This window comes from Trachurus trachurus (genome assembly GCF_905171665.1).
Source record: "Trachurus trachurus genome assembly, chromosome: 23".
In the NCBI taxonomy this organism is placed as follows: domain Eukaryota; kingdom Metazoa; phylum Chordata; class Actinopteri; order Carangiformes; family Carangidae; genus Trachurus; species Trachurus trachurus.
In genome coordinates, this window is record NC_139912.1 from 24685723 (window position 1) to 24704124 (window position 18402).

The following is an 18402-nucleotide window of genomic DNA, read 5'->3' on the forward strand; positions in this document are numbered from 1 at the left end:
CCAGACACTGCACTACCTCACAAGTTCATTCACACAAGAGGTGGTAGAAATTAATACAAAAATCATAAATCCAGAGATTACATCATCCCAGTTTGAAGCATGAAATGGGAAAGTTGCCAAAACATTTTCTTATCTTGGCCACACTAAAGTTTAATCTGTGTCGTTTAAGTGATATAAAGGACGAGCAATCATAAAATATCATATGACTGGTTATAATGGTAATATAATAGCCTACATTATCTAACATAGTGAAGGTAAAAGAGGTGGTCACTCTTGCTCCAATAAAAGAAAGAAAAAACCTATTTAGTGAGGCACAAAGAAAACACAGTGAGTCAAAGTTTGATCGGACCAGGTTATGTAATCATCTACAACCTTCAACGTTAAGCTGTTAACATTATACCTGTTACACATCAGCGTATTAGCACTGCCATTATAAAAGGTACTTTATTTGTCACATATACAGCTAGTACAGTGAAATTCTTTCTCTGCATTTAACCCATCCCTGAGGAGCAGTGGGCAGCCACGGTGCAGCGCCCGGGGACCAACTCCAATGACAATGTTAGCATTCACAAATAGCTCACATGCTCGGTGCTCCCCAGTGCTGCTATGGCTATAGACACTTTTGTTTAGGCTAAGTAGGGTAATGGCCACTAACTGATAATGGCAAAGTTATGGACAAATGTTCATGGAGTCATTGGTCACAGAGTTATATTTCTGCCATTAAAAAAAAAAATGTGTTCTTGATTAATGAGTGAAATATCAAACACAACACTATGTGCTGCTGACAGATGACATTTATCTGAACTCATTTCTACCTGAGGCTCCTATAGTCATGAGCAGTAGTCATGTGATCTATTTCAGTATATTGGTTATGGCTGCTTTATGAGGACACAGGAGCTTTATAATGGGATAAATGGAGCAGAGGGGAAAAAGAAGGGAGAAAGACACAAGAACATGTCAGCATCTGCAGAACATATAAAAAATAAAAGGTGGAAAGTGTATTAATAAAATAAATGCTTGAATATATTGTGAACATTTGTCTTTAATGCTTACAGATATACTTCGAGGACAATAAACAAAAATGTAAAAAAAAAAAAAAAAAAAAAAAAAAGGAAGAAATGATGATAAAACAAAAAATATATAGACATAATAAAACCTAACCTATCTAAGTCAATATATAAATCTGTATTATACATATTAATCAACTACAGTGTATAACAGAGTAAAACATAGTACAGACACATCTGTGTTACACATTACTCACCGTTAGTCCACTGTGCAAACAGTGAACCTTTCCAGACAAACACTGGTGAGACACAGAAGTATGTCAATGTCCATGACCTTTAGGGTTTGAGTTAAATGATATGATGTAACAAGAAGTGTGTGAAATGTCAGACAGGTGAACTATTATAGTTAACAGACATAATAAAATATAGTCTGTCTAACCATTCCCCTGCTTCACTGTCCATGACCCCTGACAGGTGTGGTGTTTCAAATAAAATGCAACTAAAATATGCACTTCTTTAGCTCTGCTGGCACATGTACCATCTACAGTATCTCATATTTACAGTAAGTAAAGGGGCTCTTCCTTGCAACAGAAAAAATCACATACAGTATATGTATGCATTTATATGTCACCTTCATGTATTGAAGCTATTCATATCTACACTGTACAGCTATTCTAAGCCCAGACATTAACTACCCTCTGTGTCTTCATTATAATACACTTTGTTGAGGGTAATATTCACTGTATTAACTCACAAAGTCTCACCCACAACTGAAGACATTGTTGTCAGTACTGTCAAAGATTTAAAACAGTATAATGTACATATAATTTATATTGTAGATGTTAGCCAGACTGTGAATGTAAATCTGTAGGGAGAGACATTACTTTCATTTCCTGACCTAATGCTTTTCAAGTATAAATAGTGGACACAGATACTCCAAACACTGACACACACAGCACAGCATATTATACTAACAATGTTTGGTGCGCTAGAATAATTCCTGTCCTGTCCCTATACTGTAAAAGTCCTTTTTGTTTTTATGTGGCTTGAATATTATTTGATGACATTTAAATGCTGCTAATATTAGAACTAAGCTCTTGTCAGGATCTTTGACCTTTGAAGTGAACAGCAAGAAACTGACAATTTTGGCACAATAAAACAAGAGGTATACAGCTTGAAGACCAAAGAGGGTCGACACTGTACCATTACCACATCTGGTCCAGTATGGGTGCAGCACAGTAGCCAGGCTATGAAAAATGGTGTATGTGTCATTCACCTGCACTGTACATTAGTGTTTCCCTCCTAACAAACGCTTAAATCGTGCTCTCCCTGTCCTTGTCTTCTTGGTTTTTGGCGATGCTGATGTTGGCGTGTCCGTTGGTCGCTTCGTTGCCCTCCAGGCCATTCTCTTTGGCCTGATTCCTCAGTGCTAACTTCTTCTGTCTCTTGACAAGTTTGAGGTAGAGACAACCCCACAGCGAGTTGGACAGGAAGTAGAGTCCAGTAATCAACCCCATGAATGTCATTCTGAAAGTAAAGTGTATTGGAGCAGGGTTAGGTCAACACTTTACTATATAAAATACCAAATATTATGTAAAATTGTTGGATATAAAATATATTCAAATATAAGTACGCTCATGTTCATCTAGAGCAGCATCACTGGTTTTAATAGATAATAAAAACATGTGAATAAGACTGCAGTGAAACTAATGTTGTAAAATAATAAAAAACATCTCCACCAGAAATATAAATAAATCTAAATATCCCCCTTTGATGTTTAAATCAGACTTGTATGAGAGTACCTGAAGGTATTAGCGTCATAGAGTCGACATGCTCCTCGGCCTCCACACTGCTTGGTGCCCCACTTCAAACAGGTGCGGTCGATGAGTGCGCCGAAATAAATAGGAGGAGGTATCCCACCTGAAAACACAGATGGTGAAATCATATGCTTACACCTGCATGTGCACACAGGATGAATACTGTCAGTGTTGGTCTGTTAGTGGTCCAGTACTTACCCAGAGTTCTGATTATCAGCGACTGCATACCCAGAGCCAGGGACTTCAGATCCTTCTGTATGGACCTGCAATCAAAAGTCATATATGACTGTATATGTTAACATAAGGATAATATATAACCATAATATAACATATACACATAACATCCATGCTACAGAACAGTTTGGTAGCTAGAAACTAAAGATTAAAGGGACAGTTCATCATTTTGGCAAATTTGCCCATTGCCATAATCGCTATAGTCACAGCAGTAGGTTCGTTACCTTTAAAGGGACAGTATGGGACTTTATTGGCTTTTTATTGACAAAAATCAAATATCGCTTTCATAAATACGTATTTCACTGAAGTGGAATCGCGCCCGCATACAAACGAGCGCTTTCTCGTACCTTAGAATGAGATGTTACAAGTCGTTACAAACATACAGGGGGGGGGTTCACCGAACCTTCTCTGCCATGTTGAATCGCCATGTTTTACGTTCAGTGTCACCGTGGCTGTAAGTAACCTCAAACTCGGGCCGCCGGAGCTTCTCGGCTCGGGGAGAAAGTTTTCCAGACAGCGCCTGTTAAAACTGTCACCACCGTGTAGCTAGTGTGAGGAAGGACGGAGGCACTGGTGTTGCCTTCAGGTGCAGTCAGACACCTGAATGACGCCGTGAGTGACGCCGTCGGCAAACCAACTGGATGTTATTTTACTCGACGAGAGAAAGCCGGTAAAACGTGGGTCAGGTAAACAATACGACATCACCATGACAACATATTGTCACGCCTGTATTGTTTTGCCTCGTGCTGGCGGACCGTTTGTTTACATAGAGGCTTGTTTATCCTGATACATGCAGCGTGTGTTGTTTTTCTGACTTCTGCCCGAGTTTACGTAAACGCAACAGCAAGAATACGTGCCGACATGCAACCGCAACGCTAGATGGGGGTAAATCTCACATACTGTCCCTTTAATTGTCGGTGCAAGCTATTTTTAGAACGGCGGAGCAGAGCCGTGAGCTGCTCAGAGCTACGCTACGGAGGCTCAAGGGATTTCTCGGTTTCCCTCATCAAACTCATCAAATACACTGTGGTGGAAAATTGCTATGATGGGTATTCTCCTTGTAATAAGTGGTAACATAGTCTTTGAAGTAGTTGTAGTAAGACCATGTAGCAATCCTGTTAACTCCATTAGTGGAGACATTTGTGTATTGACCATAATAAACCTGGGGGCAGAGGAAGGACACTAGGATGACCCATGTACAACCTTGTTTACTAACTGATCTAGGTTGTAAATTCCTATAGGGAAACCAACACATCTGTTGAATTGTTTTATTGTCTAACCAGAGTCATAAAGTGGGGTATAAGAAGGGACTGCAACCTCTGTTCTTGGGGCACTACTCTGAACTGCTACCTGCCATGTAGTTATGTGTTCTGTTCCCTTCTCCCCTTCTCTGTGGAGAATGGAGAATAAACTTGGGTGCATGCTACCTCTCCTGTCTTGTTCTTTGACTCACCACCGGCAGGACCAATATTTCCACGACAACACAATCCAACAACTCCAAAACGCTCTGGTGGACAGTTTGTGCACAACTTGTCCACGAGAGCGGTTTCGTGGACGAGAGCGTTTGGGGTTGTTGGATTGTGTATTTGATGAGTTTGATGAGGGAAACCAAGAAATCCCATTAGCCTCCAGAGCGTAGTTCTGAGCAGCTCGCGGCTCGGATCGCACAGACAATTAAAGGTAACGAACCTACTGCTATGAGTAGGGATTATGGCAATGGACCAATTTGCCAAAATGTTGAACTATCCCTTTAAATGTTTTTCTTATTCCAACTTATGAATTGTCATTGTCACATAAAGCCATAAAATCACTACATATACTAAAATGTCAACAGGATAACAGATGGAAGTGAAGCCTGTAGTGTTTCTGACCTGAGCAGAACAATGTATCCTGGTGTGCCCCCGCAGGCAGAAATGAAGGAGCCAACTACTGATAAAGCCATGTAGATTTTAAATATGCCATCACAGTCATTCATCCTGGGGCACTGGCCCAGCACTGCAGACATGTTTGTGCCTGGAGTCATTGTCTCCCCAACGCAGGTGCAGTTATGATATACCTACAGGGCCAGAGAGAGGAGAAGAGAGGATGTTAAAATGACAGCACTCATTTTAGTTTCTGATCCCATCAGCTCCTTTTTGAAGATAGTTCTCTGAATGTCTCTGTCTGATTACACTGCATGTTACTACTGTCAAACTTGTGTTGTAAATGTGACCTCTTGTCATCTATATTTAGCCAGTTCTCTATCTTAACATATGCCTGGCCATTGGCCAACTCTTTCAATCTACTTACTGTACCAGTCTTAATATTATAGCTGCTGGTGGGTCGGGTCCGGGCTCTTTTTTGGCAAATTTAGACAAATTCTGAGCAACAAACAGGAGAATAGGAAGACAGGACAGTTGACCTTGTAATGTTCACTTTGCACCAGTTGAGGATTGAACCCGCAACCTCTGTGAACCCAAGACCATTGCCTATCACACTGAACTAACTGGCAAGTGGCAGTGCTACGGTGGCTTCACAAATTGAGTAGCCATTCACTGTCGTGCAGGCAGATTTGAAACCACTGTAAAAGAGGTAACATTCTGATATGTATTTGTTAAACATCTGCTGTGACTCTAAGATTTTGTACATTTGTTTCACAAAGACCATTCAGTATTTTAGTCAATTTCCTTGTTGGGTCTTGAATCCACATCCTCCAACACCAAGAACCAGCTCCTAACTAACTGAGCTAATTATCTGGAAGTGAGACCTGCTGTGTGTCTTCTCAAATAGACTCTGGGAGTCAGCGACCAGGCAGCAGATGTCAAGGCGGATTTCAAATATGGTCAAAATGTCACAAATTCTAATATCTAAACAAAAATCTGTTAATACATAAATTGCATCTTGACAGCATGGGAATGTTGGTGATTTGTTTTTAGCGATAAGTGTTTTGCTTCTCAAGAGAAAATATGATGTTTAAAAATACCACTCTAACATTGACTGCAGTTGTTCCCATGAGAGCAGAATTCAAAATGTTCTAGAAAATTCAGTTTTTGAGATAAAATTCTGATATTTGCCAAACTTCATCAACCATGACTCCAGAATATTCTCAATTTTTTTCAGTAAGTTTGAAAATGTATTTAGCAAGAATGTAATGGTATTTGTTTACAGTGCTGTTTACAGTCATATGTTTTCATGCACTATAGGCTCAATTTTTGATTAATAAAAAATCTGAGAAACAAGTTTTGTGGAGGACAGTCTGGAGATGCTCTGTAGCAAGTTTGGTGACAATTGAGCAAAGATTGTGGGAGGAGATACATTTTAAAAGTCCTTGGAAATGAGTGAATCTGGCATGGGACTGGACCTTTGTGCAAAGTTTGATTGATTTTTCAGCCATGGGAATTAGGATTTCCTCGGAAGAAGAAGAAGAAGAAGAATTCCTAGGAATACAAGAGGGTCCCCCCTAATTATCTGTGTGAGGATCTAGTCCAGTCATTTTATGAGAAAAGGTTAAACAAATTGCAACAGAAGCAAACTCATCTGATTTTGTATCCTCAGCATGTCCTGAGTGAGGGAAAAAAAGCCCCGAAGAATCCCATTAGGGGAAAGTTTCGAAAAACACCCAAACATATCCCATTTATACGCATAAAAAAAAAAATTTCACGTGTATAGGGTAAACTTTTTAACCTTTAGATATCTCCATGAAAATTACTGAGTTGATTACTTACATTAAGACAAACAAAAAATGTATTACAAGTTTTTTGAAATTCTTTGTTAACATGAGCAAATTTGCATAAATTTGCATAAATTCCACCGTTTTGACGGCACATGTATGAAGTTGCTGTGGTGGTACTGGCATGAAAATTGGAATGAGTTGACTCCATCGGTCAACCGAGAAGTTGACCACTTTAAATTTCAAGATGACTGCAATTTTTCACGACAGCCACATCCTTAGTAGAGCAGGTATGACATGCTCCGTCTCTATTAATGCTCATGGGTAGCCTTTGGTTCCATTCCTTAAGTTTTTTAACTGTAATATCATATTACAGTTAAAAAATGTCTTGTTCAATCTTGTTAACATATTATATGTTAACAAGATTGAACAAGACATTTTCACCTGCTCTACTCAATGTTTAGATCAGGTGCTGTATGTATGCAAATTAGCCATACGTAATTGGATTATGCACTGTTGGCTCATGTCATACCTGCTCTACTAAGGATGTGGCTGTCGTGAAAAATTGCAGTCATCTTGAAATTTAAAGTGGTCAACTTCTCGGTTGACCGATGGAGTCAACTCATTCCAATTTTCATGCTGGTACCACCACAGCAACTTCATATATACATGTGCCGTCAAAACGGTGGAATTTATGCAAATTTATGCAAATGTATGCAAACACTAACAAAGAATTTCAAAAAACTTGTAATACATTTTTTGTTTGTCTTAATGTAAGTAATCAACTCAGTAATTTTCATGGAGATATCTAAAGGTTAAAAAATTGACCCTATACACGTGAAATTTTTTTTTATATGCGTATAAATGGGATATGTTTGGGTGTTTTTCGAAACTTTCCCCTAATGGGATTCTTCGGGGCTTTTTTTCCCTCACTCAGGACATGCTGAGGATACAAAATCAATTGAGTTTGCTTCTGTTGCAATTTGTTTAACGTTGACCCCTTTTTTGGCCTAAAATTACTGGACTAATCTGTCAGTTGCTGCCTCACCGTTTCCTTGCCATTACCGGTGGAGGTCTGGCAGCCAGCCAGGCAGGGCGAGGCGTATGTCATGCCGTTGTAGGCACACACCGGGTCCCAGTGCTTCATTGAGCAGGAGCAGCCCATATTACACTGTGACAGCAAAGTCTGCTGGTTGTAGGACACCTGAGTAGCTCTGGTGCACACAAGAACAGATATCAAATCAGTACAGCCATAGGAATCTTTACACTGCACCAACCCCTTCAAAGTTAACATGTGCTTTACATGCTCGACTCACCCCTGATATGTGACAGTGAGACCGGCCACATCTGCATTATCACAGTGGATGAAGAACTGAATGCAGAGCATACAAAAGGCGCCAAGAGAGGCAGCAATGGACACCCTGGCTGCTCCGATGACGCCCAGTTTGAAACGTTTCAGCACAAAACCTCCGGTGATGATGCCCAAAGCTACTGCCGGCAGGTTCAGGATACCTGGAGGGAGGGATGGATCAAAACACTGGAATTACATTGAGAAGAAAATGTCGTGCTGGTTACACGTTTTGGCTATATCTAAATAAATGTGTAATTTACAATGGGTAACACAAAAACATAAACACTGTAAGGAAGCAGAAATACAAAGGGAACTGGGTAACTGTGAGAGGGTATGACTGTCTTGTTGGACGTACATCAGCACCACCTGTCATGATGCAAATGTAATGTAATTTAACACCAACTGATATACAATGTTCTTTGTTATATTCAGTTGAAGGACAATTTGCATTCCTGTTGTTTCCATGTGTGGTGGCAGAAGCTAAATGTCACAGCAATTTATCAGTTCAATTTATTATTTATTTTATTTTCTAAACTAATAACTTATTGTACAATTATAAAGTAATTTTAGTTCACTATTTATTTGTTAATCGATTGGATTTAAGCTAACTGTTAACCTGCTCAATGCAATTTGTGAATTAAAAAAATCTTCATACATTGATCCACAACATTCTCTTGTCGCCATGTAACTGCAGACATATGTGATACATGGTTGGGAAGTAAAACTAGTTTTGGTTTAGTTTTATTTTCAGCATCTGTCACTCCTTCATGGTGCATTCAAGTACCAGTAATAAGCTCTTCCTGTCTGAAATATCCAGGCACAGCACTGCATGTGAGCTGTGTTGTTCAGTGACACACAGTAGGTTTTTGCATCAACAATATTTTATCTGTCAATTGCTATTGTTCTAATGTTACTTTCCACATTAACAGGTGACTGTAGAACAATGACATTTACAGTAACTGTGATCATGCCAACAGTAACTCGGTTAGCCAACCACGCAGGTAAACAGTCATAAAACGTTAATCACAGGTCAAAGTGCTAGTTTACAAACACAAAAGGGGAACCCACAGTGGGCCACTTAGTGTGCACATTCCAAGTCACATTTATCTCTCACAATCACACTTCCCTTCAAAAACATCATTGTTTCAGTTGCTTTCGATGAGCGAGTTCAGGGAAGAGGGGGAGTGAATGGGGCTCAGTACCTATAAGGAAAATGGCCTTGGAAGCTGATTGGCCGTAGACTTGCTCCAGGTATTTTGGCTTGAATGTGATCATGCCGATGAAGCCGTTGACGGACACAAGGTAGGTGAGGATCATCATGGAGTAGATGCTGTTCTTGAAGAGTCGTCTCAGGGACGGGACAAAATCTGGTGTAGGGCACAAGCACAGGGATTAAGACAAAATACTATTTCATTTTTAAATATAAGAGAATGTAAACATGACCACACAAATGAATCTTGTTTATTATCATACACTTTTTCATTAACACCTTGATGGAAATTCCAATGGGAACATTTTGTTATTATGCAATACTGTGTTATGTACTGTGGCATGATTGGGCTTTAGCTTAGGTAACAGTTTCCACGTGTTTCTCTGTACAGATGTGTCATTCAACTCTTGCTCAGATTCCATGTTGGTTTATCCAGGAATCAGGGTTACTGGTCCGGGCTGCAGTTTTTTTGGGCTCTACCTGATTAATGATTAACTCTGTGTTATGTGTAGGGAGGTGAAGCCTTTTAAATCAGTATTTCTTTTGACATAGCTCTGGCGTGAAATCAGAATATTGTTCTTCATGCTAGGCTCGATGCTAAATTGTTGTAACAATGGTGCATGAAATAATGACACAAACAGCTGTGTGATACTGTACCTTTAGCCAACTGCTTGAATGTGACCTCCCCCTCTTTTTCCTCTTGGTCCTGGCTTTCCTCTGGGAGGAAGTTCTCCTGCTCTGCCACTGTGGCCAGTTCTGTGCTCTTACTCTGACTCTGTTCTTCGCCCTGCTTGGGCAGAGACTTTGGAAGGAACCAGAATGGGATACTGGACAACAGCATCACAACAGCAGTCACTATGAAGCCCAGCCACCAGGCCCCCACCCAGCGGGAGTCCTTGTGGTTAATGGCGATGCTTTCTGTGAGAAGGAGAAGGGAGGGGACAGGTTTAGGGACAGGGGCATTCAGTTCACGTGTGCATGGGCTGTCAACAGCTCTGACCCACACAGTAAAAACTGAACTTTTCCAACTATGTCAACAAGGTGAGACACTGGGAAATCCTGTTGTCCTCAGAAATCCTGCAATTACTCACAAATTACAAATTACTGACAAACGCTCTTGTTTTTAATGACAACCTTGCCACATAGATTCAGAGGGAGGGTGGGTAGCTGTTCTTCTTCAAGTGATTGAATGGGACAAGTGAGTTGAACTTGAGAGTTAGCTGAAGATGATTCCAGATGCATGGGGCATAAGCAGAGAAGGCAGGTCAACCAGCCTGCCCTCTGTTAAAAATAGGTCTGCAATTTGTCAATATAATTCTTATCACTCAAGGACAACGAACATATAACAGTTATGCTGAAAGGTCAGAGTGTTACCAAGGTATGTTTACTTTACTATGCATGTTGGGCAGTGTTGCAAGGCCGCATTAAAGGGGGGGGTTCAGCATCAAACTTAATTTTGGAAACCAATTTAACTCTTTACTGAGGATAGCATACTAAACAACTAGCCCTAGTTCAGTTGGACTGCCCAGTCAATTTCTGATACCGAGTCACTGTAGCACCCAGTCCACGCTGAAGAAGCAGCACTACTCAGAGGACATATGCTGCATTCAAGACAACGCGGAAGTCGGAAAAAAAAAGAGCTCCGAGTTGTAAAAAATGAATTGAACGGCGTCGAACTCGGAAATTACAGGTCGGAAACTCGGGTATCATTTCAGAGCTCCGACTTTCTGACTTGACGTCACGACAACATCAAAACATGGCAGCTCTCGTCTTAAACGGTTAGGATTTAGACATTTTAAGTTATTTGTTGAGGTTTGAATGCATATGTTTGTGTATTATTGCAGTAGCCTATATGAAATACGTTTATATTAAGCTGTGATTGTTGTATGGTGTGAAATTGTGTTCCTCATATGTGACGGGAATAACGTTTAACTGTTATCAAGGTTGTAACATTATATGTGCACTCATCTGCGGCGTCTCCTCTCCTAAAAAAATAAACATCATTTACTGCTGCATTGATTTGAGCCACAATACGCCAAACTGCCTTCAGGTATCAATGTTTTTTTTCTCCCGAGTTCCTGCAGCGTGAACGCAATGATGTCGGAAGTCGGACATTTTCGAGTTGGTATGAACACAGCAATAGTATACAGTATAGCCTCCTGTCTTGTTAATGCAGGAGTTGGCTGAGGCTCTTTGCAAAGTTAGTAAGAAAACTATTGCTAATGTAAACATTATCAATGTAGCCATAGCAAATCTTACAAATAGGTCCTTTAAGACTTTTTCCCTTCGATAAATTGATATTCAGAGGTCCCATACCTAAATCCACAGATCCAACATCCACATAGATCTTGGCGAGGAAGGACCCAAGCATGAACCCAAACATGGGTCCTAAGATCCCCACTGTGTGGATACAGGCTGGTGAATGGAGAAACAGAGAAGGTTTTGTTTTTGTTTTGTTTTTTTACATTGGTCCAACAGACTGTGACATGAGTGCAGATAGGAGTATGTAAAAAAGCCACTGACCTAAATAGAAGGGAGTGTTCTCTTCTTTAGAGAAGTCATCCAGGTAGGACACACCCAGAGGCATGATGGGAGTCTCTCCAATCCCACGCAGCATGTTTCCAAGGAATACGTAGATCCACATGGACGAGCCTGCTGCCTTTTCACAAGCTAAAGGTGGAAAAAGGGGGAAACAGGACTCAGGAATGGGAACTGACAGAGGGTTTTATATTAAAAAACATTCCCTTTCAGAGTATTATCAATCCTCTGCTCTTGTAAATGTGTTCATTTGTTATAATGTCTAATGTGGACGACCGACTGGTCTGAATTGATCTGACGTTTACCTGTTTGAGCCGCTAAATCTGGTGTCTCATCTGTATCAAGCATGCTGCTGTTGGACAGACAGGGCAGGATGTTCCCAGTGCCGTTGGCGTCTTTGTTAAGAGACAGACCTGTCTCATATTTATACCTGGAAAATATTAACAATTGTTACACAACTGGCTGGTTCAAAATAACACTTTCCAATAAATTGGTGTTTTCTACATAAAAGCAGTAATGCTTATAATATGGACTGTACACAATTTAACCACATGCACTATAGATCCATTGTTATGCACTATATATTTAAAGATGAATTAATACAGATTCACATTGAAGTTTCATTATCAAAAGCAGGCAGCTGGCCTGGGGAACCAGGTTTATTGTGCACCAACTTGTTTTAGGGAATTTAAAAATGTGTCTGACTAAAGTAAAATAATAGCTACAGTGGGTCATGCATTATGTCTTGCTGTGTCCTCCAGATTTTTGTGTCAAAATGCACTTTTAATTTAAAATTGCAGGTCATAGTAACAAATTAAGCATAGTATAGGCTATTATACAGTATAAGTTAAATAAAAAGATAATTTCTGTCTCAAATAGCTGTTTAACTACTGCATTACTCAAGTTAATGATGTCCATAATTACTACAGGATATACCATCACAGGGCCACAAGGTTAAACCCTAAAAAGTTGAAATTTGAGAATATAAAGGAAACTGTACTAACTGTCCCTGGAAGAAATGAGGCAGGGCTATGAGGAGACTCCCTGTAGACATGATCAAACAGCCAATACCGATCAGCCTGGGGCGATGGAGCTTTGCACCAAAGTAGCTCACAAAGGCTATTACCAACAGGTTTCCTGGAAAGGAGAAGTTTGAAAATATGTATGAATGAATGGCTACACATTTAGACAGATACACTTGATTGCCTTCTTTCAGACATAGATAACTGGATAGATACCATAGCCATGTCCCTATAGGTACTGATTAAGCTACCTTCGATGGCTAGTTGGCCTATCTTAGCACAAAGGCCGCAAACAGGGGGAATAAAACAAAGGTTGTTTCAAAGTAACATGACCTGCCTCCCACCACCTCTATAAACTCTCTCTATCATACAAAAAGTGAGAGCAAGATGAGATGCTGTCTCAAATCACAGACCTTTCTTCGTGTAGTTGTCTAGCAGAAAGAAAGACGATGGCATGTGTTATTGGCTGTGATACCTCTGAGAGGAACATTAGTCATTACTTAATAAGAATACAACCATACCATCTATTTCTGATCAATAACTGGTCCCAAGTTCTTCAAATGTTCTATTTCTTCTACAGGCTGCTAACTGAGTCTGAGAGGGGGGATGTTATTGATTGCTCTTGGTTTTGTTTGTAATTGAACATTATTACAATGAGGACTGTGTGATTACTAGTCGTAACCGCTTGATACTACTAAATATAGTATTATTACATACATAAATGACTATCTGAAAAATTACAAGGGATTACATTAAGTATCTGGTATCATTGGATAAAGTTGGGAAAGTTGTCTATGTATCAATGAATTCATGATAAATACATCAAATCAAACATTTTGATTTCCCATACCTCCTATTGTCACGGATCAGGAAGGAAGACTTTGTCAACTTGGAGCTAACTGTTTTCCCCTGTTTCCAGCCTGTATGCTAAGCCAGTGATTCTCAAAGGTTTTTACATTAAGGACCCTTAAATTGACACAAATTAGACCACGGACCCCCATTGGACAAAATTTTGAAGCAAATGCCAGAAATACACAAATATTTGTTCTGAGACTGAAGAATGTTACATTTTTAGTCAATGTACAACGTTCAAATTAGGGCCAATGGCGTGATTTTTTTGGAAATATTGTAGAGAAATTTCTGGAAAAAAGTGGTACAGTTTGTCTAAAAACATTTAAAACATTTAAAAATTCGGAAAAAAATATATAAAAAAAAAACAATTCTAGAAAAAAAAGTGATAGAAAAAAAAGTTAAAAATTTTCCAGAGAAAAATGGTAAAATTTCTCAAAAACAATTCTAGAAAAAAAGTGAAACAATTTCTCAAAAAAAGGTTTTTAAAAATTCTAGAAAAAGTGGTAAAAATTTCTCAAAAAACGTTTTAAATTCTAGAAAAAAAGTGGTAAAATTGCAAGAAAAAGTTGGGCACCCCCTTAAACCCTCTCAAGGACCCCACGTTGAGAACCACTGTGCTAAGCGATGCTAACCATTGTCAGTCTTGACATCACCATCTGATATTCAAAACTGCACATACCCATTTCGAAGCTGCCATCTATGACCCCGATGAGGGAGCTGGGGATGTCAAAGCGTCTCTCAATCTGGGTGATGGAGCTCTTCATGTAGGCTCCACCAAAGGCCTTGGCAAAATATACAAATGCCATGGAGGCCAGGAAGAGCTGGAAAAACACACAGGAGAAGATGTTTCTGTGATGAAACAGGCCCAGTGAGTGATGTTGATTTAATTAGTGCTCGTGAGTAACACAACACAACCGTTGTGAACAATGAATACGAGTTGTGTTGCTTCTTGTAAAGTGAATACTTTCATAATAATCTCTGCTCAAAGGTTTTTGAGTGAGAGGATTACGGTAAAATGCTTTTTTGCACTTCCAGTAATCTAATGAAAGGCTTTTGAATGAGGCTTTTCCCGACACAAAGGCTACAAGGATGTAATTGCACCTTATGCAGGGAGAGTGTGGATGGCTGTATTGTCACATACTGAGATTCTCATGGTAGATTAGGCTAACACACACACAACACTCTAGACCTATGTAACAGGTACTTCACACCTGCACAGTATTGATTGGATTACACTAATTTACATTCGATTAGAAACTTCTTGAAGATATGAACCACAACGGCATAGTTACTCATGTCCCAAACCATGAATGGGCTGACATGGCGTCCTTGTCTCACCTGGGCTGAGACAAGAACGCTGCATCCTGTTTTTGACTTTAGTGGCACATCTGCCACTATTATCTTTGTAAACTGTATGAAAAGCTGAGAAGCGCACGACTGAGTAAAATATCAATTTACAAAACAAAAATACAACAATGAATTTACACTTTTACATTAGAGGCAAATCTTCATCTTAATTTCTCCATCATGCATGTGACAGTCAAAGAAAGATGATTGGATGCATACTACATCATGTTACTCCATGTAATGAACAGTTTGTTTGATCAGTGCAAACCCTTCTTGTGTGCAGATATAGCCTTGTCCCAAAGACAGTTGCAAATTAAAGGGATTCACAGTGGGTTGCAGGTCATAGACAACCTGAATACAGTAGTTGTGGATAAAAAGAACTAAACTAATTTGTCTAAGAGCCTCACAGCCCACATTATAATTCCTTGAGAGTTCAACATGTTTCTACTTAACAGGAAGGTTTTGTTCTCCCTACTACACCTGTAAACACTGTTGCCCATAAAGTTGGAATGATTTTGTTTTTGGACACATTCTTCATTTCATTCCTATTATAAAGGTTAATTGTGGTTTAATTTTCACACTGATATGTTTGAAGGAAATTGATCAATAATGTTTTGAGAAGATTTACACTTAACGCTAACCCTTTCATAATAAGAGATAGAAAAAATATTTTATTCCAACTTTATTGGCAACAGTGTAGTTATATTGTTTGTTTGTTTGTTTGTTATCAGCAAACATATATCACCAGGCTGTCAAAGTGAGCCAATAAAAACAGCTCTCACATGTTATGAACCCAGGTCACTGCAGCCATACCACTGCTTTTCTCCCCAAAAACACATAACCAACTGAGCCTTATCTCTGAACACTCCTTCACACTCATAAACTGCTCTTCTAATCTTTTCATCCTCATCTTTCACCTAATGTCTCATTTGGTCTCAAACCCTGAGTTTTATCTGGTCAAAATTGTTTAAGTATCAGTTGATAATAGATATAACAAGTTTAGAATGTGTGAACTTCATTTTCTCATGTTTTTGGGAATATTGAATGACTATTCAATGACTATTGAACTACTGATAGTAGTGGTAAGTTTGTGTTATTTTGTGACTTTTGGTGATAGAAGAAGTTTTCAGATCTTTTATGTAGATGAAAGTAACAATCAATAACACAAACTAACTAACCAGTCTGAGCGTGAGGCATTCCACCTATTTCTGCCAGATAAAGCTACTGTTGTTCTACAAGGAGTCTGGTGGTGATGTAAAAGCTGCGACTGGTAATGATCTGAGGCTTAAATAAATGGTTTATCTCTCTGGGGGACCAATTAATAATGTTGTCAGACAGTTTGAATAACGATAAAGATTAATAATAAAGATATGAGCTGATCAATGATTTACACCCCAAAACATGAGAAAATAAGCCCCCAGGTTCAAAAGTCTTGAAGTTATCCTTTAACACTTTACATTTTTACAACCCAATTAAGTGTTGTGTTAGTTGGACACAGATAAGACTGACTAAAAAGCCACAGACGACAGTTATCTGTAGGGGTAATGTTTGGCTTGGGTTTTGGATGTTTTGCAACACAGTGACCAAGAAGCAATGAGTGATATTCAATACGAGGAAAAAGAAACATTTTACAGACCTTGAGCTTGGAGCAGCAAGCCTCTGGTGTTTTCTTGGACTCTACACTCATAATGCTGCTGTCAGTTCAACAGATTCAAGGAAGCAATAAACACAGCAGCGAAGGACCTGCAGACAGACAGATTATGAGTTGCATTTAGTTCAACAGATTTAGTAATCTTCTGAGTAATATTTTTTCAGTTTATCTGAGTAATTTGTTTCATTTTTTCAGAGTAATTTCTTTCTGTTTTTCTGAGTAGGCTAATATTTTTCCTGACTGAACGAGATTTCAAAATCCCGTGTGAAGATACCACCTGATATTGATATTGAAAAGAGACTACCTGCTATTACAAAACGCCACATTAAAAAAAACCCACAGAAAAACAGAAAAAAAAAATACTGAGAAAAGCCGAAAAAAATATTACTCAGAAAAACAGAAAAAAATTACTCTGAAAAACAGGGGGAAAATTACTTACTAAAACAGAGCTTTTTTTTTCAAGTGAATGCAGCACAAACTGCATAGACACAGTCTCAAATCTCCATGTATCAGTGAGAACAAGAAAAGGAAGACTTCATGTGCTGATTCATTTCTACCATACACACTTTAAAACAAGATAACATAACTCTCTTTGTCAGATTTCTGATCACAATACACAAAATATATGTAATTTACTCTAAAACATCAGTAAATACTTCAATGTTTCATCTTAAAGAACAACTTGTGCAGAATAAGAAGAGCTGAAGAAGCAGTCAAAGTGTTTACCTGAGAGGCAGCAGTGGTCCACGACGGATGGGAGGGATGTGGTGAATTAGCGGAGGGCCTGTTGTACCTGGCAGGACTTTGTGCTTTAAGCAGAAGTCTTATCACAAACAAACTACAACATTACCTGTAATCAGTAACCCAGCTACTCATGTGCACTTGTTGATCATGTCAATAGAAAGCCCTAACACACACGCACACACAAAGACACGCTCACACACACAGACCCTAACCCAAATGTGACTGCACCGATTGGCTAAGGTCCAGAGGATGCATGGTCTCACCAGCAGCGGAAGGTTCAGAGGTTCAGTGAATGCACACACACACACACACACACACACACACACACACAGACATTCACAGTTTGCGTACACTCGCACATCCTCCTCTGTGAACATCATAAGCCTCCCGAGTATCCATCCTATTGAATGCACAACAAACAGCAGCAGCGTGAAGCTTGCCAAAGCTTATTTTACAACCCTGCTGCTTCTGTTAGTTTGTGGTTTTCAAAGAGTGAAATGCTTTTCCTCTCCTGGACAGATTCAGCTTTTGTAGGGTTGGGTGTTTCCTAAGTTTGATCAAAGTCTTCCTGTCCTATTGATAGTCCCAACAATGGCTTTCTCTCTCTGTGTCCTAATGCCCGAAAAAAATACATCAAAATATAAATACTAAACTACTTATGTTTATCGATATTTAACCATAAAGAAATAGAGTTGTTGTTTTGTGTGAGTGCTCCTGTTAGTATACCTTAATATCACAAGGTAGAACGGGGATTGTTTCTTCCATAGAAAATACTTTCATAGGAAACCGTCAAATGTCTAGATTAGGTAGAATCGAGTAAAAAGAATATTTCTAAACCTGCACAGACAAAACCAAACCTGCTACCAGTATTGAGAAGTTGCTTTTCTCATTTGAATGGAACGACCCCTTAACAGGTCAATGACACTGAAGTGATCAAAGTCACAGTGCTGTGGAAAAGTGACAGTCATTGTGTTTTTTAA

At 39.2% G+C, this 18402-nt stretch overlaps 1 protein-coding gene across 1 annotated transcript; it reads right to left on the minus strand.

Moving 5' to 3' along the window:
* Window positions 1–414: 414 nt before the first annotated feature.
* On the minus strand, window positions 415–17914 carry slco1d1 (solute carrier organic anion transporter family, member 1D1). Its single transcript, XM_083999891.1, has 15 exons — window positions 17405–17914; window positions 16664–16770; window positions 14360–14501; window positions 12811–12943; window positions 12112–12236; window positions 11792–11938; window positions 11585–11683; window positions 9926–10186; window positions 9261–9425; window positions 8024–8219; window positions 7756–7921; window positions 4930–5114; window positions 3023–3087; window positions 2810–2927; window positions 415–2534 (listed from the first exon to the last, which is right to left on the minus strand). Exons 2-15 carry the CDS (start codon window positions 16712–16714, stop codon window positions 2321–2323), a joined length of 2067 nt encoding a protein of 688 aa, XP_083856017.1. The 5' UTR covers window positions 16715–16770; window positions 17405–17914; the 3' UTR covers window positions 415–2320.
* Window positions 17915–18402: the final 488 nt, after the last annotated feature.